The sequence below is a fragment of the Vulpes lagopus genome, chromosome 2, assembly GCF_018345385.1.
Source record: "Vulpes lagopus strain Blue_001 chromosome 2, ASM1834538v1, whole genome shotgun sequence".
Lineage (NCBI taxonomy): Eukaryota > Metazoa > Chordata > Mammalia > Carnivora > Canidae > Vulpes > Vulpes lagopus.
In genome coordinates, this window is record NC_054825.1 from 16467113 (window position 1) to 16493311 (window position 26199).

Here is a 26199-nt window from a genome sequence, read left to right on the forward strand (position 1 = left end):
TAAATTTATTCAATCAACAGATACTTACTGAAAGCCTCTAAGTGCCAGGTATTATGCTCTGTGTGAAGGACATAAATGGAATAAAATGACCACCCATGAGGAGTTCCTAGTCTAATAATCTTGGTATCATATCATTAAAATTCTTTCTTTGAACACTGTAAATGCAAATTTCTACTGAAATCAAACCAAATAATGCAAATATGTCTATAGATCCTTAATCCTTGAAATTAAAAATGAAACCTATTAAGCTCTAGAAATAAATAGGTCATTTTTACCAGATAAAAGTGTTTAGAAATAGCATATGAAACTCCAAAATAATCTAGGGTATATAAATGTATGTACAACTCTGTGGTGACTTTCAAACTCAAGATAATGATGAATTATTAAATAGCCAAAGGTAAAAACTAAAAAAATATATTTTTAGAAACAAGTAACACTGCATAGATTATTCAGATGAGCTCAACAATGTAAATACTAAGATTTTGTCTACCTCATTTTAATACATAATTCTTAGATTTAAATACATAGATTATGCCACAAGTCTAATAAACTAAAAATCTTCAAGCTTCTAATATCAGAATTTTTTAAATGTCTTTATTCACATAGTGCCACCTCTCAGAAGGAACGTCCGTGTCAGGTTGAGGAAGGACATGCTTAAGTAGACATTCAACTTAAAGCAGGGTTAGATATTAAGTGCCAACATTTGGAAAACACAGAACATATTTCCTGCCATCTTAAGCAGAAGATACAGAGCACAGTCTCATGATTTCTCAATGACTCTGGCCATCTGTACAAAAACTGAACCACCTATTGAGTGGTAATGAAATTCTATATGTACTTTTTTAGCTTTTTTCTTTCTTTTCACCTCAGGATGAGTCAACAGAGCATCTGCCTTTATTAGGCCTCTCCATCTCCCTTCCAGTGTACTGCTTCTAGTTCTCTGATATTTGAAAAATCAAATTTGAGAAAAATATGTCAAGGCAGAGTAAGGAGAAGGTGAAAGTTGAAAATCTAAAGAGTTAAGTGAAGAGTTTTTAAACCATTATTTTAAAATTCTCTTTAAAATTCTTTGCAGGGATCCCTGGGTGGCGCAGTGGTTTGGCGCCTGCCTTTGGCCCAGGGCGCGATCCTGGAGACCCGGGATCGAGTCCCACGTCGGGCTCCCGGTGCATGGAGCCTGCTTCTCCCTCTGCCTGTGTCTCTGCCTCTCTCTCTCTCTCTCTCTGTGTGTGACTATCATAAATAAATAAAAATTAAAAAAAATAAAATAAAATTCTTTGCAAAAAAAAATTATTTGCTTACTTCTGTATTGAAGACTATTTTTATTAAATATTTGGATTTACTAGATAGATTTTAAACCAAAACAGGAAACCAATTATGTTATTTTAATGTCTAGTTCTAGAAATAAAATACAAAGTTTCTTTGGATATTTTTCAGATACATCACATGTGTGATTTGTGATGTTATAATATGCCAGGGGTGCTTTTATACTGCCTTTTTGGAGGGAGGGGTGTACTTAAAATCTTCACATGTGCTGACCACTTGAAGACAATATTGACCACAATTTAGTTAAAAATAGGTGTTTTAAAAGTCTCTAAATAACTGGCCAAGAAAACAATCTTTCCTTTAATCATAGGTGTACAAATGTACCTTATAAAATAATTTTCAAAAGCCTTAAATTATTAGGACTCTTGTCTGAAAGCTTATTTGCCCATATACAATAAATATGGAACCACTATTTTCGACAAGTGATAAAATAGTATTAAGGTGAAGTAGTCTGTAGAGAAAATTCCTATCTGTATTTTGTATTCTAGTAGGTCATTATTAATCTGTGTGTTGGACCAAGTAGACTTGAATATGTTAATTCTTTTTAAAGATTTTATTTATTTATTCATGAGAGACACAGAGAGGCAGAGACATAGGCAAAGGGAGAAGCAGGCTCCTCTCTCAGGGAGCCTGATGTGGGACTCAATCCCAGACCTGATCCCAGACCCCGGGATCACGCCCTGAGCTGAAGGCAGACACTCAACCACTGAGACACCCAGGCATCCTGAACATGTTAATTTGTCAATATCGTATTTAAAAAACCAATCCACTGCTCTTTAATTACACACAGAGAGATTCAATTAACAGTAATCTCCAGGGACACCTGGGTGGCTCAGTGGTTGAGTGTCTGCCTTTGGCTCAGGGTGTGATCCCAGAGTCCCAGGATTGAGTCCCCCATCAGGCTTCCTGCATGGAGCCTGCTTCTCCTCTCTCCTTCCTGTGTCTCTGCCTCTCTGTGTGTCTCTCATGAATAAATGCATAAAATCTAAAAAAAAAAAAAAATACTGATCTCCAATTGATGCAGTGTTTTCAGACTAAAACTCAGGCCCAACAGTGATCTATCTACCTGGGACTGAGGTGACAAATGGCCAACATCTGAGTACTCTCCTGTCTACGGAGCTGGCTCCAGACGTCCTCCTTCTCATCTGCAGAGATCAGCCCTCTCCCTTGGGGGGTAGAGGGTGCTTTCCCGGAGCTCATCACCCCAGGGCCAGGCTCCCCAACTCTAGCCAGCAGTTCCTCCTGGCTAGACCACCACGATCTCCCTTCTCTGGGTCTGGATACGCAGCGAAGCTGGGCCTGGAGAGCAGTGGATTGGTTTTTAGAATTCGATATTGACAAATTAACATGTTCAGGATGCCTGGGTGTCTCAGTGGTTGAGTGTCTGCCTTCAGCTCAGGGCGTGATCCTGGGGTCCGGGATCAGGTCTGGAATTGAGTCCCCACATCAGGCTCCCTGAGAGGAGCCTGCTTCTCCCGCTGCCAGACCGGACAATAGCAGCTACCCTGAGAAAGTAGCAAGGTAGGAAGGCAATGAGCCTGGGTCTGGGTTAAGGCACTAAAGAAGTGTGTGAGAGGGTAGGAAGGGGGTGGGGTGGGAGGAAATGGAGACTGAGAACATGTGAAAGAGCGTGGGAGACCAGGACAGAGGAAGGTCATTTGAGACAAGAAGTCAGCATTTAGTTCTGGACCACTAATATTTTACTCTAAAGTTGCTGTCCACTCTATCAGAGGGGTTGGGAAGCACTGCTGTCAGGCAAACAGCAGGCTGATTTCTTCTTATAAATTAATCAAGAGCACACAGGGATTCAAATACACGTTCAAATCTCTACACGATTTACAGTCACTGAGTACTTTGAGAATAAACTCGAAAAGGAAGTGCTCTTTGCTTAAACGACTACAAATTAGCGAGTAAGGACAAAGGCTCTGCCTGCATTCTGATCACAGTGATTCATTTGTATTCAATTACATATCCCCCAACAATGTTTTATTCTTCTACTTGGATGGCATCCTTTTAAGATACGGTTTTGGCATCCATTTTCTTATAGCGAGCAAGTAATGGGGCTTGAATTCTACCTCTGGCATCACTAAAGAAGAAAATGTAGCTTTAGGCTTAATAACTGGTAAATAAAATCCTTTTGAAATAAAATGAACAACAATTTGAAAGCTCTAAAGCACTTGATAGATGCAGATCTGGAAAAGTAAAAGATAATAGTAAAACAATAAAAAAAACTGAACTGGAAAGAACCTAAGTTACTTCAGTTAAAAGAGTATGTTTTTAAAAATGTCCTACTCAAGGGGAAAATCAATTTCATTCTTTAGAACAGACTCTGAGATACAGATCACTGTATTACTGGAAGGTACCCTGGTAAACACAATTTCACACATGAATGTTTGCATGATTATTCTCATACCTTCAGCTGTTAGAAACCAACAACTGGGTACTCCTTCAGTCAGCTTTGTTCCTGATGGGAGGTCTAATCTTAGCTTGAACTGGAGAGTCTGGCCTGGAGAGGCAGCCACTGGGGAAAGTCTAATGTTTGGAGCAGATTTAGGTAGTTTGGGTAATGTCTTCTGTTTCTCTACTAGGAATGGGCCATCTACCACAGCGTTGTCAGGTCTGAAGACTGGGAGCTAGGAAAAAAAATCTATTAATTAAAGAACAAGTAGTTTATAGTAATTATAAAGAGCTTATCTTTGAACCTTAGTAGAAAAATGAGGTTCTCTGTCAACGAAACTTAATTGCATTCTAGCCTGAATTGGAAATGTGTCTACTTACACATCCTGATTATTTTATAGGTTCAGAAACACATTTCATCCTATCAAAAAGATTACCATTACTAATGAAACAGAACTAATAAGTTCATCATCCAGTATGCTTATAGATAGTATGAAATTAAAGTAAAACTTTATCAATTTAAATGTAGGGGATATAATTCCACTTACAGGTTTCACTGCCGAATATAAGATGATGTATGTCAGGAGAAAGGACGCTTATATTTTAAAATAAAGATACAGACTGCCATCATAACATTTCTTGGGAATTCCAGGAAAAAAACTGTTGTTTTTTTTTTTCTTCAAATATATCAAGGGGTAGCTTGAAAATTTGGGGAGACTAAATTGATTATAATGCATTTAAATTTCTTCCAATGTTATTTTCAGTGTGTTGAGAAATGTGGCTCCTAGAGTTTCCTTGGGGAGATTATTTGGTAACAGATTAATGTGTGATCTTTGTTTCCTATGGTGAATCCAAGAATCATAAAAAAAACAAAATACCTGGACAACCCAACCCATGCAGTATGTACGTGCAGTGTGTATATGTCTATACATTTTTTTCAGACATTTAAACATAGATGAAAATTCAAATTCTCTCCAACTTCCAGTATCTTAAACACTGTCATCACAAACGGAATTTTTATTTTAACAAGAGCAGGGCATCCTGGAAGGAGGCCGTCACTGACTACTCTACGTACACGTTTCACTTCCAAGACTGGAGATGATTTAACCAAAAGTGCCTCCTCCTGTGCTCTGAGGACTTTAGTAGCATTCTCAAAATGATACTCTTTAAACTTATACTTTTAGATTGCTTACCACAGAAATCGTTTTTGTTTCTAAATCCATCACTTTAATTTGATGATTATTGGTGTCTGCTACATATAATAACTGGCCATTCTCTCCGACACACAAGCCTCCTGGTTCATTAAAAGTTGACTCGGTAAAGCTGGAAGTGATAACATTACTTGCATCTCCAGTTCCCGCTAATGTTGTGCAGTTTTTTGTTTTCGGATCCACAGCTTTAATCTAAAAAGAAAGAACAATGCAATATGTACCTGAAGATCAATCTCATGTCAGTAGTATAGAAAAGTGTAGTGAAAACAAGCCAGAGAACTTGAGTGCCGTTAACATTCTCAATAAATCTCAGAAAAAGAAGAGGCATTTCCAGGGCACCTGGGTGGCTCAGTCGGTTAAGTGTGCCACTCTTGACTTCAGCTCAGGTAGTGATGTGAGATCCAGGCCTGAGTCAGCCAGGTTCTGGGTTCCATGCTCAATCACAGCAGGGAGTCTGCTTGAGATTCTCTGCCTCGCCTTCTCCCCTTTCCCTCCCTCCTACTCACGTGGGTGCTCTCTCTCAAATAAATAAATCTTAAAAAAAGGCATTTCCATATTTTCTTGAAAAGTCAAACATTCAAATTACAGTCTCAGGGGAGATACTACATTCTGAGGGCTAAAAAACTACGTAAAACACCCAGTTACATCTTATCTCCCGGCAGCAATCTTTGATGAAATTATTTCTGGAATCAAAAAAAATTTTAAATGTTATTCTTTTTCCTTACAAAGAGACACAGTTGAACGGACTTTCTTTTTCACGAGCATCTAACAAGGGCTTAGAATTGGCCGCATGTGTTAAACCTAATGACTCCCAATTGTGCCTCAATTATGTTAATTTATGGTATCATCACAAGGTATTAACATTTTCCACTAGTTTTTACAGAAAAGAAAAATGCAAGAAAAACGGCAACAGTTGAATAATCTGTGCAAGAGACAAAATTGGAAATGCTGTTGAAAATGGAATTATTTGCTAGCAAGCACTGCAGCTATGCAACAGCTCAAAATTGTTCCTTTGTTAGTTAACATATTAATTTCCCTGCCACCTGCCATCTTCTTATTTACCCTGTTACTAGGCATCTTTGATGCACCGCAATGCACAATTTTTTGCTGTAGTCAGAGGCAATTTATTTAGTCTCTTCCTCAGCTCCGAGTGCCATCATATCCTCTTTGCAACGAAAGGACTAAGAAAAGAACAGCAAAGGCTTGTACATAGTTGTCAAAGACTGTTACTCTTCTCTACTTTAAAGTGGCAGTTGGAGGAGGCTCACAGAACTTTCAGCTTTTTAAATGCCACAGATGAAAAGCAGGGTATTCTATAATTCTGTTAAGACTCACCTTGTGATTATAAGAGTCTGCCACGTAAAGTAAATTCCTTTTCTTGTCCCAAGTTACTCCAAGTGGGTGCTGAAGCCTGGCATTGACTCCTACTCCATCAACATCACCAAAAGCAAATAAATTCTTTAAAAAAAAAAAAAAAAGGCAAAAAAATTTTTTAATTTAATTTTTAAAAATTAAAATTTTTATAGTGCTACAGAATAGGGTATAAAGTAAAAAGACTATATATGCTACTTAAGCTAAAGGGGAAATGGGTCTGATTTCATATAAACAGGCTTGGGTATTTGATTCAGACAAGAAAAAAACGACAGAATTCTGAACCTATGTTAATTTGTGGGACTTGGTAGTTTTATTCACATTAATACATATCTGGTCAGGAACAGGTCAAGTCTACTTATCTGGTGCTCTTTCTACCCTACTGTCAAGTATCTAATTTACATTTTCCTCCCCCCTTGGTAATCAATATCTTATCCTTCTGTTCTTCCTGAAGCCTTGACATTTGGGTAATCAAGTAGAGTCAATTGACTTTTCATAGATAGTTTTATTACTTGTGTTTCTTTATATTCACATTTCCTTTGGCCTGACTTCCACTTTAACTTATGAACAGGCCAAGAACTGGCTCTCCTGAATTTTATTAATTCTTCACAATTCAAAATATGCAAGCATGGTTAATGGTTTGGGCATAGCATGCAAAAGTGATTTTCATGTATTACCATGGGATCTCTTTCTCCTCCTACGAGGTGTTTCACTGCTCCGTCTTTCAGTGACACGATTCTCACTGTACTGCTCTCACTGTCTGCGACAAACAGGCAGCTCCAGGGATCTTCGGGAGCCAGAGAAAGACCTGAAGGCTGGGCAAAGCCTGCCTTGTGAGGATATGCGTTATTTCGGTTCTCTTCATTTCCGCTTCCAGCAAACCGAAGGCAGGTTCCTTTTTTCAGCTCACTAAAAAAAGCCAAGTTCATAGGTGGAATCAGCAGCATTATGTTGTGTCCAATTTAGTTATTATGAATGTAAGTGATGAAATCGGTGGTGATAAACATTGTTAAAAAACAGACTCGTGACCTTGACCTCAAGTGTGCAAGTCAGCTTTACTTTCCCTATAGTTTTTCTAAATCATTAACTTATTCACTGTGTTGGGACTTTTTTTTTTTTTTTTTTTACATACACAAAATTGCAACTATTCTCAATGGCCAGATAGGAAATCCCTGACAAGAATAATGATTATATCATTGATTGGATAGTTGTGTGTTTTTTATTTTTATTTTTCCCCTTCTACAAATGGCCAGAAATAGTACATCTGGATTCCACCTTAACTTCTTACAGGACCATTATGCTTCTTTAATCAACTGTAAAATCAATTTCTTAGATACAATAGGGAAATTTCTATTTAAAGGAATTTGCAATGATTCTCTTTGTAATAGAAAGTTTTACACTTTAGCTTCTAGGTTTATGCTGGAGGAAGTGGAAGGAAGATGCAGTGGTATGCTGTGTTGAGGGAGGGGAAGAAGCAGACTCAGGATGCAAAATAATGAGATGACATATGTATCATCTCCAGCAGGCAGAAGTCTAAGGTGACCATCAATCACTTACTGATATGTTCCCAATGCTAAGTTAGATGGAGAACAGGGGGCAGAGGCAAAGGAATATAGAATGTATAAAATATGGCCACTTATTCAAAAAAACAAAAATGTAATCAGAGAAATACATATGATATCTAATTTGCCAAACAAATGAAAGGTAATTAATGTGAATCTTAATTTCAAATAGGAGTTTCCTTAATTAAATAAAAGAAAGAGTGGGGAGAAAAAGTAACTTCTAAAATGTTAGGACTCTACCACTGGAAGATCAGTAATAAAGATCAAGCATCCTTAAAACTATGATACATGTCCATGTGATCCAACTGGACATTTTCCTATTATGAACAAGAGTGACAACTCTACTTATTTGGAAATTTAGCCCACTCTTGACCATATAGGTCGAAAATAGCCATCACTTGAACAGTGTATTCTGGCCATCTCTGTTACTTCTTTCTACTGTTTATAATTATGCCTCATGTTAATGTCTCTGGTCACCTCACTGTTCAGGCTACTATCATCTTTTGCCTGGAGATAATCATAGCCCCCTCACTGCTATCTCTGTCTCTAGTTTTGTCCCAGTCCAAATGCTGCCAGTGTTCTTTCAAAAACACAGATCTAATCATGTCGCTAGCCAGCTCAAAACTTTCCATAAAGGCATGCAGAATAATGTTCACATTTCTTAAAAGGACATAAAAGGCGCTTCACGATCTAGCTTTTACTCACATCAGTGGCATCATTTCTGACAGTGGAAATGACTCGTGTCATTTCTGAGTGGAATACCTCCACTCTCCCTAACTCCTACTCCTCTATCTGGTTTTAGTTTAGCAGCTTCTTCCAGGAAGCCTTCTTTGATACTTCATATTTTATTGGTATCAGGTATTCCTCTTTTTTACATAAGGGACAATTTTACTTTAAGGGACAGTCTAGTAGGAAGAAACAGTTATGTAAGCCAATAAATGCAATCAGAAACCGAGAGGGGGGGAGAGAAAAACTTATCAGGGCAGTTAATATAACTACATAGGGAGTGTAGTGAGATCCCAGAGAAAAACATGATCAGTTCTACCTGGAGTGTTAGGGAGAAGAGGTAACGCTCTACAGAAAGGATATAAGAAACTGCACAGAGACATTATTTTTTCATCTTTATATCTCCAACAGTGGCAGCAAAATTCCTACATTTGCTGTATAAATCAGGCATGAGGCTGAGCTCTTCATACATACTATTAATTTTTTTTTTAATTTTTATTTATTTATGATAGTCACACAGACAGAGAGAGAGAGAGAGAGGCAGAGACACAGGCAGAGGGAGAAGCAGGCTCCATGCACAGGGAGCCCGATGCGGGACTTGATCCTGGGCTCCAGGATCGCGCCCTGGGCCAAAGGCAGGCACTAAACCGCTGCGCCACCCAGGGATCCCCATACTATTAATTTTCAAAACAACCCTAGGAAGTGGATATAAATAAAGAAACGGAAGCATGGAAAGTTAGATTGGCTCTCCTAAGCTCCCAGAGAGTAAGTGGCAGAGGTAGGATTCAATCTCAGGCACAAAACCTGAGCCATTAACCACTCTGCCACACAGTACTTAAATGTTTATATTCATGAGCAGGGATGTGTGAACTGAATGTGAAGGGGTGAGTGCCCACCAAACATTTCTAGTTCTCTCTCTGGAAGCTTGACAGGACTGATCTTCGCACGTTCTTGGAAGTTAGCAATGGTGGTTACAAGACTTACTCAGGCTGATGAAATGTAAGTAAAAGTGATGTGTGTCACTTCAGAGTAGAAGCTTGAAGAGTCCCTGAACTACTCACCACCTCTCCCTCTGCCAGGATGACTGGTAAAGCTCCAGGTGGTGGCTGCTTCATCAGCCTGGTGGCAGAGGAGCGCTTCCCAGAGAACCTATGTGAGTGGGCAAGAAGCGAACCTTGTCTGATGCTCCTGAGAATCTGAGCTGTTTGTACAGTACCAAAGCTCAGCACATCCTGACTAGCACAGAGGCACTGCAAGAACAGAGACTGGAGGAGAGGGAGTTCTGTGAATTCGTGTTGTTAACCCAAAGAAAGATACTGTCGCTTACTTTTTCTTTGGTAGTCTGCCACAGTCCAGGAGCAGTGCCCATATCTGATGAGTCCCCGCCATGGCTATCCATAGAATGTCATCTCCTCGGACCTCTGAACCTTTATAAAATAAAAAGTAATGATTATATATGTATCTCGTTAATATCAATATTCTACATGTTTCAGATATTTAAAAAATGACAGCAGTATGTTTATAAATCATATTTATAGTTTTAAGTTATTTTTGAAATTTTTCCATTTTCTTTGTGAAAGGTTTCTTTCTTTAGATTTATAAATTACGTGTAAATTCACAGAAATCCAAAGTATTCTTAATAGCAGGATGTCCCTCTGCATCTCTGGGCACAATGTTTTTAAATATTTGATTTCTTGAGAAAGTCAGTTGACATATACTCTCCACAGAAACTCCACCAGTCAAATACTTAGCAGTAACCACTGAAATCATATGCTTTAATAACAGGTTTTTGAACAATTTTGTTTTTTAAAGATTTTATTTATTTATTCATAGAGACAGAGAGAGAGAGGGGGGCGGGGAGAGGGAGAGAGAGAGGCAGAGACACAGAGGGAGAAGCAGGCTCCATGCAGGGAGCCCAACATGGGACTCGATCCTGGGTCTCCAGGATTACACCCCGGGCCGCAGGTGGTGCTAAACCGCTGTGCCACCAGGGCTGCCCTTGAACAATGTTTCATGAAAAAAACGTATCTTTCAATAGTGTAACAAATATGTATTCCCATTAGGGCACCAAGCTGGCTCAGTTAGTAGAACATGCGACTCTTGGTCTCGGGGTCATGAGTTTGAGCCCCATGTTGGGCATGGAGCCTACTTAAAAGTAAAATATAAAAAAAAAAATGTATTTCCACTACAGGATTAGCTAAACTTAGATACACATCACAGTTGCTATTTAAAAATCCATTGTTTAATTGGCTATGAGGCTTTTTCCAAAAAATATAGTTGACATGCAAAAAAGTTAAGACTACAATATATTATAATATAGACTACAATATATAATTGTTTACTAAAATTCATAAGTAAATTTCTACTTTCTTAGATTGATATTACAACTTACTACAATGTGACAAGGCTCTATTTCTCAAATTATTTCTACTGTTAAAATATTTATTTTAATTTAGGGGTACCTGGCTGGCTCAGTGGAGCATGTGACTCTTGATCTCAGTCGTGAGTTTGAGCCCCAAGTTGGGTGTGAAGCCTACTTTACAAAATATATCTATTTTAAACTGTATTCTGAAGCGACTTTTATATATAATTGAGAATTTTTAACTAAAATATTTCGTCAGATATACCTTATGCTAAAAGAAGTATCTTGGTAAGGCCATCTTACTTGTATTTTCTTTAACTTCAAGTAGTGTGTGTCCAAATGGAACTTTTCTTCCTTCAAGTGTATTACCTTCAATATCTTTCAATTTAACAACAACAAAAATAATATTGACAGTTCTCAATAAATTGCGGTTGCTATGTGCCAAGCACTTTATAGAAATTATCACTCACATTTTTCTCAAACACCTACAGGTACTATGACTAGGCCTTTTTTACAGATGAAGAAACTGAGGCCTTAGAGAGGTTAGGTAACTTGCCAGGACCCCAGCACTAGTAAATGAACTGGAATCTGACACCAGGCAGTCCGACAGAAAAAAATCTGTATCACAAGATGCCTCTTTTTCTGTGTTCTTAATTGCTGTCCTATGAAATCTAAGTATTTCAATTTAATTTTTCATAGTTAAGTATTTTTATGAACAAAAATTATATTACAGGTGACAAGGGCATCCATTTGTTCTGGGGACTCAGTCTCTGCTTAATCACCTTGTATAAATCAAAAGCTTTTCAAAATTATTTATTTTGCTCCTGCCATGTGAGGACAAAGTACAAAGGTGATCCATAAGCCAGAAGAAAGGTCTCACCAGAAACCAATCATGCTGGCACCTTGACCTTGGACTTCTAGCTTCCAGAACTGTGAGAAAATAAATTTGTTTTTAAGCCACCCCATCTGTGGTATTTTGTTATGGCAGCCCAAAGTGACTAAGACATTTTCCCTGAGAACAGAAATGAGACAAAGATATCTGCTATCAACACTTTTATTTAGCATCATATAAAAGTCCTAATTTGTACAAGAAGAAGCAAAAAATACCCCAAAAGGAATAGAAGTAAAACTGTAATTATTAGAAGTTGACATGCTTTTAAAGCCTCTACCTTGCCAAAGGAGAGCTGTGTTGGTGTATAGCTGAGTGAGAGACCCCATCAGTTCTCCAGACAGACCAACCTAATTCAACCAGGATCTACTATATGAAGGCCAAACTTCATAGTAGCAAAGTGTAAACAGTTTGTTTGGTTTTGCTCTCTGTGTACTTATTTCCTTTAGAAGCCTGAGGAATGAGAAAAGGTATAGAAGCAAAGGCTGTGTCAAATCAGGATTTCAGGGTCTTGGGATTCCCCGTGACAACTTATGATGACAATGATGACAGTGGGAGGGGAGGGGGCGAGAATGATGACCATCTAGAACACTTCTTATGTTTAAGGCACTGAGCTAATGACCAAGCACCTTACAGGGATTATTTCCTTTAACAACTTTAGCAAGTCTTAATCTTATCATCTCCATAGAAAAGGGTTAAATAATTTGCTGAAACTCACATGGCTAAACCTGGACTAGTTAATCTATTAGTGAGTCTGACTCCAGATTATTAGTGTTCTGATCAGAATGAAGAAACTACAGAAGTGAGCCTGGGTTCTTTTGGTCAAGTCCCTGCTTGGCCTGTTGCCTTCCTCCTCCTCCGCCTGATGGATTTATTAGCTCATGCTTGAGGCTCAGAAGCAAGGATCTGATCAAATCTAACAATGGCTCTCTATTCTAGGATGTGTGCCTAGGTTCACTCCTGTCCTTCCCTCCCTGTAGCCTGTGGAATAGCCTATGTCTGAATAATCTCTTACCAGTATTTTTTCCAATCCGTTGCCTTTCCATTTTTGGGTTGTTTCAGCTTATCAGCAGCTCTTTGTGACTCACAGGATGAAACTCTATATTATAGCAAATACTTCTTTTTTTTTTTATAGCAAATACTTCTATGGTCCTTTTTCTATGTGCCAGGCACTATTCTAATTTTTGCAATAAGCTTTTGAGCTAGATACTATTAATATCTTTAAATGAGGAAATTGAGGCATAAAGAGACTAGGTAATTCGTCCAAAGTCACACAACTACTAAAATGTAAAACTAATTAGATCCCAAAAGGTCTGGCTCCAGTCAATGCTACGCTGCCTCTCAGGAAGTTTTTACTTGGCCTGATCACTTCACTGAGGGCTGAAGAGTTTGTTCTTGCAGATAAAATGAGAGTTAAAAAAAAAAAGAAAGAAAGAAAAGAAAAAAAAAAGGGAAAAGGGAAAAAGGTAGCCTGGCATTTATAATGTCTACTAAACCAACAAGAATCATATTAATAATTTATACTGTTCACCCTGGATTTTGAAATCTAAAGCACACAATTATATCACCAAGTATGGGTATTAGTTTTGTTCCTTCTAACAAGAATGTGACAGTCATGAACATTTCAATTTTAAATTAAGAGTGCATTTAGTATTACGGATTTTCAAGTCACTTAAAAAAAAAAAAGACTGTCAAAAGTTTGAAAAGGTTTTGCAAGTATTTTAAAAGGCAATATCTCTCATAATTGTAAGGATTAGTGAAATAATTTTAGAAGATAGGAATAAAATCAGCAAATGAAATATGGAAATAAAATTACCTGCCATCTAGCCTTTAAAAATTCACTGTTATTTTAAGCAGCTATGATCAAAAATAGATCCCAGTGATTAGAACCCTCTAAATAGCATCTATGAAATTGTCCATTTGTATAAATAGATTTTCTACACTAGTCTCTAAATCTCTTAGGAAGCAAAATCTCAGGCCATTAGAAGAAAGCAGTAAAACCTAACATCCCCTGGGCACAGGAAAAGACCAATTGCAGGACACAGGAGAAGGGTAGAAGGAAAAACCCTCTCTACCTCTGGGGGAGGGGCAGAGAACTATTTTAGGCCAAAGACCCCATACTGATTGATACCAATATAGGTTTCCCACTGCTGGGGAGAAGCAGAAAACTCCTCAAAACCACTCAGTGTTTAGCTGCCAGAGAGAGAAGGAATGGGGACAAACAAAAAGCTCCCTAACTCCTTTCATGGAGGCAGGGACACAGGGTCTCTCCAAGACTGAGGCTAACTGGAATAGAATACCTTCTTAGGCCCAGTGCAGCCTGGTATAGAATAAACAGCAGCAATCTATCTTCGGAGCACTGCAAGAGTGCAGAGACACAAGCCTTCCGTGGCTCAGCTGTGCAGGATAGCTGAAAGTTGATGGTGTACTGACACTGAGAAAAACGCTCCAGCTACAGGCCCCCATGCTAAGGCAACTGCAACCACTGCAAGAGGAATTTGAAAGCTATGATAAACTGACAGTAACCACAGCAATAATAAAACCCAGACCTAGCCTAGGTTCTGACTAAATTGTCTCAACCTCCCTTATGGCATAAACACTACTGATCCTATCAGCCTCTGGAGTTCTATTCAAAATTACTGGAATATAATTAAAAAATGAGAAGACACACATAAAAGCAAAGCAGAACAAAACAAAACCACCCAAACCAAAATCCCATTTTCAAGAGATAAAGCAATCAACAGAAACAGACTCAGCAACAACCTGAAATTTAGAATTGTATCACATGGACTTTGAAAGAACTATACTTTCTATGTTAAAGAATCTAGAAAAAGTGGGCAGCCCGGGTGGCTCAGCGGTTTAGCACGCCCAGGGTGTGATCCTGGAGACCCAGGATTGAGTCCCACGTTGGGCTCCCTGCATGGAGCCTGCTTCTCCCTCTGCCCGTGTCTCTGCCTCTCTCTCTGTCTCTCATGAATAAATAAATAAAATCTTAAAAAAAAAAAAGAATCTAGAAAAAGAGGTAGCCAACATACCAAAATAGATGAAGAATTTAAGCAGATAGATGGAATCGATAGGAAATACTAAAATGGAAATGCTATACAGAAAAGAATCTGTGATAAAAATTTCCTTCAATAGGCTCATCAGTTGACTAAACACAGCTGAGGAAACAATGACCCTAAAGATAAATCAATATAAATTATCTGAACTGAAACACACAAAAAAAGGGTGAAATAAAACAACATGGTATGTAAAAGTTGCTGGATAGAACGTATCAGAATCTGACATATAAGTAACTGAAATCCCAGAAAGAACAAGATAGGAACAGAAAACATATTTGAAGAGATGATAGGTGACAATTTTTCCACAGATAATGAAGGACACAAAACTATAGACTGAAGAATTCTAACCGCATAACTCCTAGACATATTGGTCAAACTGCTGAAAACCAAAGAGAAAATCTTGATGACAGCCAAAGAAAAAATGCACTTTATATATATATTAAGAAACTATGAAAATAATTAAATTATACCTCTTGTTTAAAACTATGTAAGTTATAAGATAATGGAATGACATCTTCAAAGTGTGTATGTGTGTGTGTATAAAGTCAATCCAGAGTTGCATATGGAGTAAAAAAATGTCTTTCAAAAATGAAGGCTAAATACTTTTTCAGACATCCCACCTCCAATCCCCCACTTAAAGAAGGCCAAGAGAAATTAGTGTGAGCAGATACATGCCTCAAGAAATGTTACAGAAGTTCTCTAAGCTAAAAGAATATTATTCCAGAAGGACACTTGGGACTCTAAGAAAACTATTTTGAAAACAGTTTGGCAGTTTCTTGTAAAACTAACACACACACTTACCATATGACCCAGCAATTTCAATTCCTAAGCATCTACCCAAGAGAAATAAATACATATATCCACATAAAAACCTGTACACAAATGTTTACAGAGGTTTTAGTCATAATTGCCAAAAACTAGAGATATCCAAAACAACTCTCAACTAGTAAATTAATATGCAAATAGTGATGCAGCCATACAGTGGAATACTACTTAAAATTAAGAGAACAAATTGCTGATATAAGCAACAGGGATGAATGTCAAAAGCACATTATGCTAAATGGAAGAAGCCAGACATAAAGACTATACTGAGCAACAAGAAATAGAGGATTGTTGCCAGCAGAAGGAGTGGGCAGTAGAGATGGTAGGAAGGAGACTGAACAAAGGGTCATGAGAACTTTTTGGGCTGATAGAAATTTATCTTGATTGTAGTAATGGTTATAAAACTGTATATGTTTGTCAAAATACGTAGAACTTATTTCTAATAAGGGTGAATGTCACTTTCTATAAGTTATATCTTATATATATTTTATATTTATATTAAAAAAATCTTATAAATAAAGTCAATGTGATAATAAAAGACTCTTCTCTCGAACTTTAAATATAAAACTACAATTGTTTTTAACAAAATAAGAAGTCATATTGTAAAAAATTTATTCCTAAAAAGAAAAATCTATCACTTGATTATCTTAGAGGTATATTATAACATATTAATGGAAGTCAGAGAAGCATATTATCTAAGCACATAAGCACCAACATGAGATTTTTAAGCTAGCACACCAAACAATTGGATTTCAATCATTTAAGGTTGGGTAAGAACAGCTAAATTATCAAATGCTGATTAAAGGGCCAAGGATGGTTAATGGGATTCAGGCACATTCTCCTTTCCATAAATTATTCTAAATCAGGTAAAGTCTAAAGCACTTAGAGACAGGCAGGGGTTTTGACCTTTCTGATAAAAAATCTCTTAGAAACATGGCAAGCATTCTGAAAAAAATATAAATTTATTGTAGTCAGTAATTATTTTTAGCGCATTATGAAGCTCTGACTATAATCACAGTGATAATAAAAAAATTAACTATGATGAAACAATCTTCTGTACAAATCATTTTATGTTAATTATTTTTATGCTTTTACTACTGATAAAAATATGAATGGCATGATTGGGCTATTCAGTCACTATTTAAAATACATACATATACATGTTACATACATATTTAAAACAGAGATATTCAAGTACCTTTCACGTTATTTCTTGAAGTATGTTGTTTATTAACTGGGCCTCTTGATAAGATATTCAATTATGTATTTGTCCTCATTTTTCATTCTTTTTACTTAATCTATGGCTTTCTTTTAAAGTTCAATTTTTAATTTAACATAAAAAAGATACATGTTATATACAAGGTTTAATAACTAAAACTCAATGTGCACACCACTAAGCTGAAGACGAAGAGTACTGTCTGAAAATCTTATGGTTCTCTCCCATGATCATATCACCTCCTTTTCCCACAAGGAACCACTGATCTAAAAATTTGTGTTTTTTATTTTTTTTTTTTGCTTTTTCAATTTTACCATGTCTCAATGGATTTTCAATGGATAGCTGACCCTTGAGAACAGGTTTGAATACATGGGTCCACTTATATAAAGATTTTTTTCTATCAAAACAGTATAGTACTGTGCTGTACAGGATCTTGGCATCAAGTCATTCATTAAAAAATGTATCAAAACATAAATACATTTATTTATATCTATGTGTGCATATGTGTTTCATATGTATTTCATCAAAACACAATCCTATAGGACTTGTTACCATTTTTATGATAGAAACTTGCTGGTAGTTCAATCATTATAAATAAATTTCTTTACAGATAATTAATACTTTTTTCCAAAATATCAAGTTTGTTTTAAGCTCCTTGATAATTTGAATATCATAACTGATTATATTTGCTTTGTTTTATTACCAGAAACCTTAGAGACAGATTATCTTTAGCAAAGTATAATGAAAGCATGCATTCATTTTTTGGTATTAGTACAGCTGCATCTCTTTTCTACCCTGTTTCCTGTTGCTTCAATTTCTTTATTTTAAATTTATTAGTGTTTGTTTCTTTGTAAGCTACCTGAATCCTTTGTGGAAATAAAAGTATAAGTAAATGGAGTAGGATCCATTACTGGTGTGATTAACTGTGATAATTGATCCACATAGGAAAAAAAAACTTTAAAATCTGGGAATCATAAAAGTAAAAATGCTTTCTTCTAAGAACTATAAATGTACATTTTTTAGCCAATCTTTTGATGTAGAACCAAAACCTTTTCTTCATGTAGCCTCTGATGGGTCTTGTATACTATACTGTATTTTCTCTTATTTTTTAACATTTTCTTTTCTCTAGCTTACTTTATTGTAAGAATGTATAATGTATATAATACACAATATACACATCAATCAACTTTATGTTGTCAGTAAGGCTTCCAGGCAACAGCAGGCTATTAGTAGTTAAGTTTTGGGGTAGTCAATATTACACACAGATTTTTTTTTCCCACAGAAGAGTCAGCACCCCTAACTCCCCCCTTGTTCAAAGGTTTGTTGTATAGTCTTGCTTCCTATTCAACTTTCTGTAAAAGAAATCATATCGTAGGTCTCTTCTGTAACTTGGTTTCTTACTCAGATGCCTAAGACTTGTCCGCAAATGCTAGCTGTAGCTGTGGTCTGTTATTTGCACTGCAGGACAGCCTAATGTATGAAGATATTACAACATCGAATCTATTTCCCATGTATTCCTCCTGATAATTCTGTCCTCTCTCAAATTCCTAACTATGGTAGAACTTCAGAAATATCTTCTTAATGTACTAAAAAACTTAAGTGTTTACAAGAACCATTTTTATCAGCCAGTCCCCTTCAAGTTGTTTTTTTTTTTTTTAAGATTTTATTTATTTATTCATGAGAGAGGCAGAGACAGAGGCAGAGGGAAAGGGAGAAGAGGCTCTATGCAGGGAGCCCAGTGTGGGACTCGATCCCGGGACTGTGGGATCATGCCCTGAGCCATAGGCAGATGCTCAACCGCTGAGCCACCCAGGTGTCCCTCAAGTTGCATTTAATTCCACATCTATTTAAACCAGTTGTACGATTACATAATTTATATGTACAGCAACCAATTCAATATGAATGCAAAGTTGTTTTTATGAAAACAAAGTTGTACACTTTGGAAAAGACCTAATAAAATCAATTATCTAAGTCAAATTGTTGAACTAAGTGTGGAAAGACAATTCTCATGACACTTCAAGGAAACCAAAGCAATATATTTTGAGTGGTATAAGACCCATCAGAGGCTACATGAAGAAAAGGTTTTGGTTCTACATCAAAAGATTGGCTAAAAAATGTACATTTATAGTTCTTAGAAGAAAGCATTTTTACTTTTATGATTCCCAGATTTTAAAGTTTTTTTTCCTATGTGGATCAATTATCACAGTTAATCACACCAGTAATGGATCCTACTCCATTTACTTATACTTTTATTTCCACAAAGGATTCAGGTAGCTTACAAAGAAACAAACACTAATAAATTTAAAATAAAGAAATTGAAGCAACAGGAAACAGGGTAGAAAAGAGATGCAGCTGTACTAATACCAAAAAATGAATGCATGCTCTCATTATACTTTGCTAAAGATAATCTGTCTCTAAGGTTTCTGGTAATAAAACAAAGCAAATATAATCAGTTATGATATTCAAATTATCAAGGAGCTTAAAACAAACTTGATACTTTGGAAAAAAGTATTATCTATAACACAGAGATCAGAAAAAAAATTCTTTAGTAAAGAAATTTATTTATAAGGTAATGATTAAACTACCAGCAAGTTCCTATCATAAAAATGGTAACAAGTCCTATAGGATTGTGTTTTGATGAAATACATAATATGAAACACATATGCATAGATATAAATAAATGTATTTATGTTTTGATACATTTTTTAATGAATGACTTGATGCCAAAATACTGTTTAGTAAACACAATTGTAAGAACAAATATTCTGTGATGCAATTTCCTCATACTCGGCAAATCTAATCTAGGATTAGATTTTAGAGTAATTTAAAGTAGTGGCTCTAAAATGTTTTTGGGTAATGTACAACTTTGAAATTCTGATGAGAATCTGATCAATTGCCCCAAATCTAATATAGAATTTCTGGGAAGTTTAAGTACCTGAAAAAGCCTAACCAAGAATGCCTGGAGTATAACTCAAGGTTAAAAACTGTTGGACTAGAATAGTCATTGTGATTATAAGTCCTTCAAGATATAATGCTTGAAAACCATTTTCTCTTAGCATTTTGAAAGTTGTTAAGCTTAAGTGCACTCAAGATTACTCCTTTTGCCAAGTACCTGGAGCAAAGCTATTCTGAGCTGTAAGTGAAATGTGGAGCCATATGTTCTTAATGATCTGTTGAGCTAAGGTAAGTCTCACTTCCTTTACTGAGAACTGAGCTTAATAAAGACATGAGTCTCAGCATATTACTCCAGTTGGAAGCTGAGAGAGTACTTTGTCTATAGAGCCAAGATTTCCTTAGAAAACAATTTGGGTACATTCTCTCTTTTTTTTTTTGGGGGGGGGGTACATTCTCAATAAGAAATAAACAACCAGAGATGCCATGCTACAAAGTATGAAAAACTTTTAGCCTAGAAAAAAATATTTAAGTAAATCCGACTAAATAAAGTATCCAGTAAAGTACATCCTATTTTTAAGCAATATAAACTGATTTATGTGATAGACTGAATTACTAGTCTTACTTCTTCACTTCTCTGTTCTATTGTACATCCACACCCCTATCATGGCCTCATTGTAGGCAAAGTGCATAGCCCTGTCCCATGACTTCGAGCTTAGTCATGTGACACACCTAATAAAATATAGGTAAGCAGATCCCACGTGAGCAAAGGCTTAAAATGTGTGTAACTGGGCTTATTCTCTTGTGTTCCTGCCTTTTGCCAAAAGAATATGCCTCAGACAGCTACAGGTTCAAAGAAGTTGAGAAACAAATGGGGCAGATCTAGACCCAAACATCATCTTGGAACCAGGCCCAGGCTTAGCCTTGATCAGCTGAACCCCAATCCTATCTGAGAAATAAAGGTTTAGGTTTGTATGAGTGTTTTGGGATGATTTATTATGAAGTGTTACTGTGGCAATTATTAACAGATACAGCAAACAGAAATTGTAATTTGCAAAAATGTAAATATCTATAGCTGAATTGCTATATGCACTATTAGCTTTAAATCCCGGGGGCGGGGGGGGGGGGGTTACATACTAAGGAGAGACCATTTTTTTTCCCATGAGGGAGGGTAACAGCACATCAAAGTAACAATTCTCATCCACTTTGACTATTTTACTGAGAGATGTTTCCCTATTTTTCTATCTATAAGATTTATGTTCAAATAGTTCAGTGTATCAATAGTTCAGTGTACTCTTGCCAAGGAGGCAGGACTGATAGATAAGTCCTGGTGGGGATGAATATTTTTAACCCTGAAATTATTTAGAATTGTGGGTGTATGGTAACAAAAAGAAGACTGAACTGTAGCTGGCTTTACTATGTTTTACAATTCTCTGCATATATTCCCTTACTGATTGCACCTGGGACACACTGCTCCCTCTCCCTTCCCAACCCCTCCTCCCTGTGAGCCACTAAAATAACTCATGATTATTAGGACACAGAATTCCAAAAATAAGTCTCAAAAGTAACTTATGCAAAATACCTAAGTTCTTATTAAGTGCAGTAATACTAGAGTTCATTCAATTATTTGATATTAAAAGTCTTATAAAGATAATCACAATGGAAAAAATGAAGGTCTTAGAATTATAACCAAATTAACATCACAATAGGAAATTATCTCAAATGTAAAGCCATTAAACCAAGCCCGTGCTTATTCACCCTATAAATATAATTCAAATCATACAAACCATCTAATCCCAAATTCCATTTTCAATGTATTCTACTAACTTTCTTTTTTCATTACTCTGGTTTTAGATGTGTAGATAACTATCTCAGAATCACTGGGGGCCAATGAAAAATAAAGAGTACTAATGCTCCTACATTATATTTTAGTCAATTAATATAGATAAGATTATAAAAATAATGTAAATATCTCATTGTAAATACCTACATAATTCACTAAAGTTTTTTTAATTACCCAAAAGTAGCTATCCTATTTCAGTACAAATTTTAATCTATAAAAAGCAGCTATCACGTCTTGATTTCTTTTCAAATTAGAATAAAAAGGACATTGTTAAATAGCATAGTTCATGAATAATCATTTGAAGTTCTGAAACTACAGTCTTTCCAATTTAAGAATATTCAGAACTATTATTAATTGGAAACTGCAGCTACGACAAAATTCTTTAACCTCAGAGTAATATATAGTCTATTGTGTGTATAAAATGTTACATATAATATATACTGTAACTTACATATATTACTGCTGGCTTTATTGTTACACAATTAACAAATCCCACCATAGGTAACAAAAATATAAAATAACTAGCAACTAGAATTAACCCAAATATTTTAAAAATCTTACATTTATTAAAGGAAAAGTAACTTATATTTACTACTGAAAGTTTACATACCTGACATTCCAAAAACTACATCCCAAGGGGAACTAATGGGTTGTTCTTCTCCTGGAGCTCCACCTTCTTTATCTGTACCTTGAATTCCAATGCCGGCTACAGTGCTCACCATCTCAGCTTCTAGATCAATCTATAAAAATCAACATGTTTTATGAAATGCATGTTACTTTTTTTTCCTTTTGGTACCTGAAGATTTCCAACAGAACATACAGAAAGTTTCTGCAACACAAATACTCTTTAAAAAAAAAGTTAAAAGAAAAAGGCTAATCAAGTATAGGGTGAGCTTGTTATTCAAATGCACAAAACTCAGTCCTTTTCATTTCCCCTTCCATTCATTCCCCCTCCCTCATCATGGCCTCTAGCAGGATTGGTGTTGATGTCATCCTAACTATAAAATATGTTAAAAGAAAGTGAAATTTGAAATTTCAAAGCAAAATCTAGAAAGATGCATGTTTCTTAAAACTAAATGTATTTCAATTATGCATGTCTAGTACTTGACAAATACAGAGCTTAATATGTGCTAGGCATTGATCCAAGAATCATCCATCCATCCATCCTTTCTTCCTCATAATAATCCTATGGTTAATATTGAGGAAACTGAGGCACAGATAATAAAGCAGCTTTCCCAATATCCCATAGCTGGTATGTTGAGATCTAGGATTTAAACCCAGGCAGTTCTAGCTCTACTACATTATACTGGCTCTACTTTATAAACTAAGATAATGAAGTCTACTGAAACAAGACGCTTTGGTTTTCAACTCCTGAGACCTTTCCCCCAACATTTTACCATAAAAATTATCAAACAAACAAAAAAGTTGAAAGAATTTTGCGTCAAACATCCATACACCCACCACTTCATATAAACATTTCACTTACCAGCTTTATCATGTATCTTACTGAGCTGTCCCTCAATTCATTTACATTTTTTGATGCATTTCAACATAAACTGTAAACAAGAGTACACTGACCCTAAATATCTCTGCATACTTAAAATTAACAAGAGTTCCGTATTTTTTCAGTTCCTTTTTTTCTTGAGGCAAAATTCGCAATGAAATGCACATACCTTAAATGTATCATTCAATGAATTCTCATAAATGCATTCCTCTGTGTAGCCTCAACTTACATAAAGATATCGAATGAGATCTTCATTCTGTTAAGACCCCTTAAGCCTCCTTCCAATCACTCCTACCCCCAGAGGCAGAGTACTGTTTTTCCATCATGGATCTCTTCTAAGACTTCAGATAAACTGAACCAAAAAGTACGGACTCTTGCGTGTGAGCCTTTTACCAAACAGGTTTCTGAGATTTATTCATATATAAGTAGTTTGTTCAGTATTCCATCATAGGAGTATGCCACAGTTCATTAACTTATTTTTCTACGGATGGATACTTGGACTATTTCCAATTTGGGGCCTTCAAATAGAGTTGCTTTCAATATTCTTGTATATAAGCCTTTTGGTGAATGTATTTTTTCACTTCTTTTGTGTACATACCCAGGACTATATAGGGCAGGTATAGGATAAGTTTGATTAAAACAAAACAAAACTGCCAGAAGGTTTTTTTTCCCCAGTAATCTATCATTTCTGAATTTCCACCAACAATGTATGCAAGTTCCAACTGCTCTACATCCTTGTCTTGTCAACCTATGGTGTTGTCTTTTATTTTTGGTCAGTCTTTTTAATTTTAACCATTATAGTGGATGTATTTCATTGTGGTTTCTTTTTTTAAGATTTGTGTGTGAGAGAGAGAGAGAGAGGAAGAGAAGGTGAACACAAGCAGAGGGGGCAGCAGAGGCAGAGGGAGAAGCAAACTCCCCACTGAGCAGGGAGCCTGATACGGGGCTCCATTCCAGGACCCTAGGATCATGACCTGAGCCAAAGGCAGATACTTAACAGACTGAGCTATCCAGGTGCCCCTTTCATTGTGGTTTTACTTTGCATTCCTTTTTAACCTGTGATATTGATTACTTTATGAGTTTGTGTCCATTCTTACATCTTTTGAAAAAATGTCTTTAAATCTTTGCCACTTATTTGTAGGAAACTTTATATTTCATGGATTCTAATCCCTTCAGATATGTTTTGTAAATTGTTGTGACTAATTTCTGACAGCCTGTAGCTTGTCTTCATTTTCTTAACAGTAAATTTTAAGAAGGTTTAAATTTTGATATATTCAAATTTATCATTTTTTTCTTTTAGGATTTTTCTGTGTTCAGTCTTTAAGAAACGTTTCCAATCTGCAAGTCACAAAAATTCTGTTTTCTTCTAAAAAACTTTATGGTTTTAACATTTATATTTGGGTCTCTGATGAATACTGAATTGATGTTTGTATTTGATGTGTGAAGTAGGGGTCGTGTTTCTTTTTTTCCTTACATATGAGTATCTGGTTTTTCAAGTACAATATGCAGAAATGACTTTCCTTTCTCCCTTGATTATTTTGATGCTTTTTGAAAAATCAAGTAACTGTGTAGGTTATGAGGTTACCTCTAGACATTCTATTCTTTTTTACTGAACTATACATCTATCCTTGTAAAAGTACCACACTGTCTTGACTAGTGTAGTATTAGAGTAAGTCTTGAAATTAGATAGTGTGTCTTTTAACTTTGTTTTTCCAAGATTGTTTTAGATACAGTAAACCTTTGTTCTGCAACCTCCAAGTAAAAATATTGGAACCTGCTTGCCAATATCTTTAAAACAAACAAACAAAAGAGCCTGATGGAATTTTGATTGAGATTGCATTGAATCCACAGATCAATTTGGAGAGAATGGATATTGAGCCTTCCAATCCAATTACTGGATTATTTTTTTTCTTAGTAATGTTAGAGTTTAAAGTATACAGTTCTTGCATGTATTTTGTTAAATTTATTCTATGTATTTTTTATTATTGTAAATAAAATTTTAAAATTCCAACCTAATTTACTATTACTAGTATATAAAAATACTGTTCATCTTTTTATATTGACATTGTATTCTGCAACCTTCCTAAATTCATTTATTTGTTCAAGTAGTTTTTTTTATAGATTTCTTAGAATTTTCTATGTACATGACATGTAATTGGCAAATAGACAGTTCTTCTTTTTCAGCATATGCCTTTTCTCTTTCCTGCCTCATCACAATGGCTAGTACTTATACTGGGGGTAACTTTTAACAGGTGTGGTGAGAATGGTGATCCTTCCCTTGTTCCCAGGCTTGGAGGAAAATCATTCACTATTTTGCATTAATCATAGTTATAAGCTTCTTGTAGATGTTCTTTATCATATTGAGGATACTTGTTTCAAGTTTATTAATTTTATCATAAATAGAAAAACATTAAAAAGCATTTAATATCTAATCTAGCAAAGCAATCATAGTTATTATCTTTTATTCTGTTACTATGGTGAGTTACATTGATTTAAGCAGTATCCTCTTGCATTATTTTTAGTGGCTGTTTTATAATCTCCTGAAATTGTAAAGAATATTCATCAATGTAACCTTATTTGTATTTTAACTGAGCCCAATCTGCAAAATACAACAGGCAGCTAGGGATGGGCCCTTGGAATCCATTTTGATTTAAAAAATATATCAAAAACTGTTAAGATAATTCCTCTTTGCAAAAAGCCACAGGTCCAGATGATGTTACAGAGGAGTCTTAATGAATATTCAAAAACCATTAATTCCTATATTAGACAAATTATTCCAAGAAAACAGAAAAAAGAGCAAAAACTAATTAGCTCGTTTAATGAAGTTGGTGTGACCTTGATTCCAAAATCAGGTGAGAACAGTATAAGAAAATATAGAGCCATTTAATTTGTGAACATGAATTTTAAAATATTTAATTCAGGATAATCAAATTCAGCTGACTTTTAAAAAAATTACTAAAATGATAAAAGTTTTAACAATGATTGGTTACCTCTGGGGAGCTAGAACAGATGATAT

The 26199-nt window shown here is 35.7% G+C and overlaps 1 protein-coding gene and 1 long non-coding RNA gene across 5 annotated transcripts in view; one reads left to right on the top strand and one right to left on the bottom strand.

The window, feature by feature from the left end:
• The window catches only part of LOC121484305, a 42304-nt gene extending 41168 nt beyond the window's left edge, over positions 1-1136 (top strand). For all 3 annotated transcript variants that reach the window (XR_005985985.1, XR_005985984.1, XR_005985983.1), the window contains one exon: positions 1076-1136. This is a non-coding gene — a long non-coding RNA (uncharacterized LOC121484305). The remainder of the gene's footprint in view (positions 1-1075) is intronic.
• The window catches only part of NHLRC2 (NHL repeat containing 2), a 57098-nt gene that overhangs the window by 7789 nt on the left and 23110 nt on the right, over positions 1-26199 (bottom strand). Inside the window, exons 5-11 of one of the 2 annotated variants that reach the window (XM_041743345.1) lie at positions 22290-22419; positions 9921-10020; positions 6983-7214; positions 6270-6392; positions 4917-5126; positions 3740-3959; positions 2117-2625 (exon numbers count right to left, since the gene is read on the bottom strand). In XM_041743345.1, the coding sequence (XP_041599279.1) occupies positions 2573-2625; positions 3740-3959; positions 4917-5126; positions 6270-6392; positions 6983-7214; positions 9921-10020; positions 22290-22419 (1068 nt within the window). In that variant the 3' untranslated portion in view covers positions 2117-2572. Of the gene's footprint in view, positions 1-2116; positions 2626-3739; positions 3960-4916; positions 5127-6269; positions 6393-6982; positions 7215-9920; positions 10021-22289; positions 22420-26199 lie in introns of those variants that run through there. The other variant, XM_041743344.1, reaches the window with a different exon arrangement.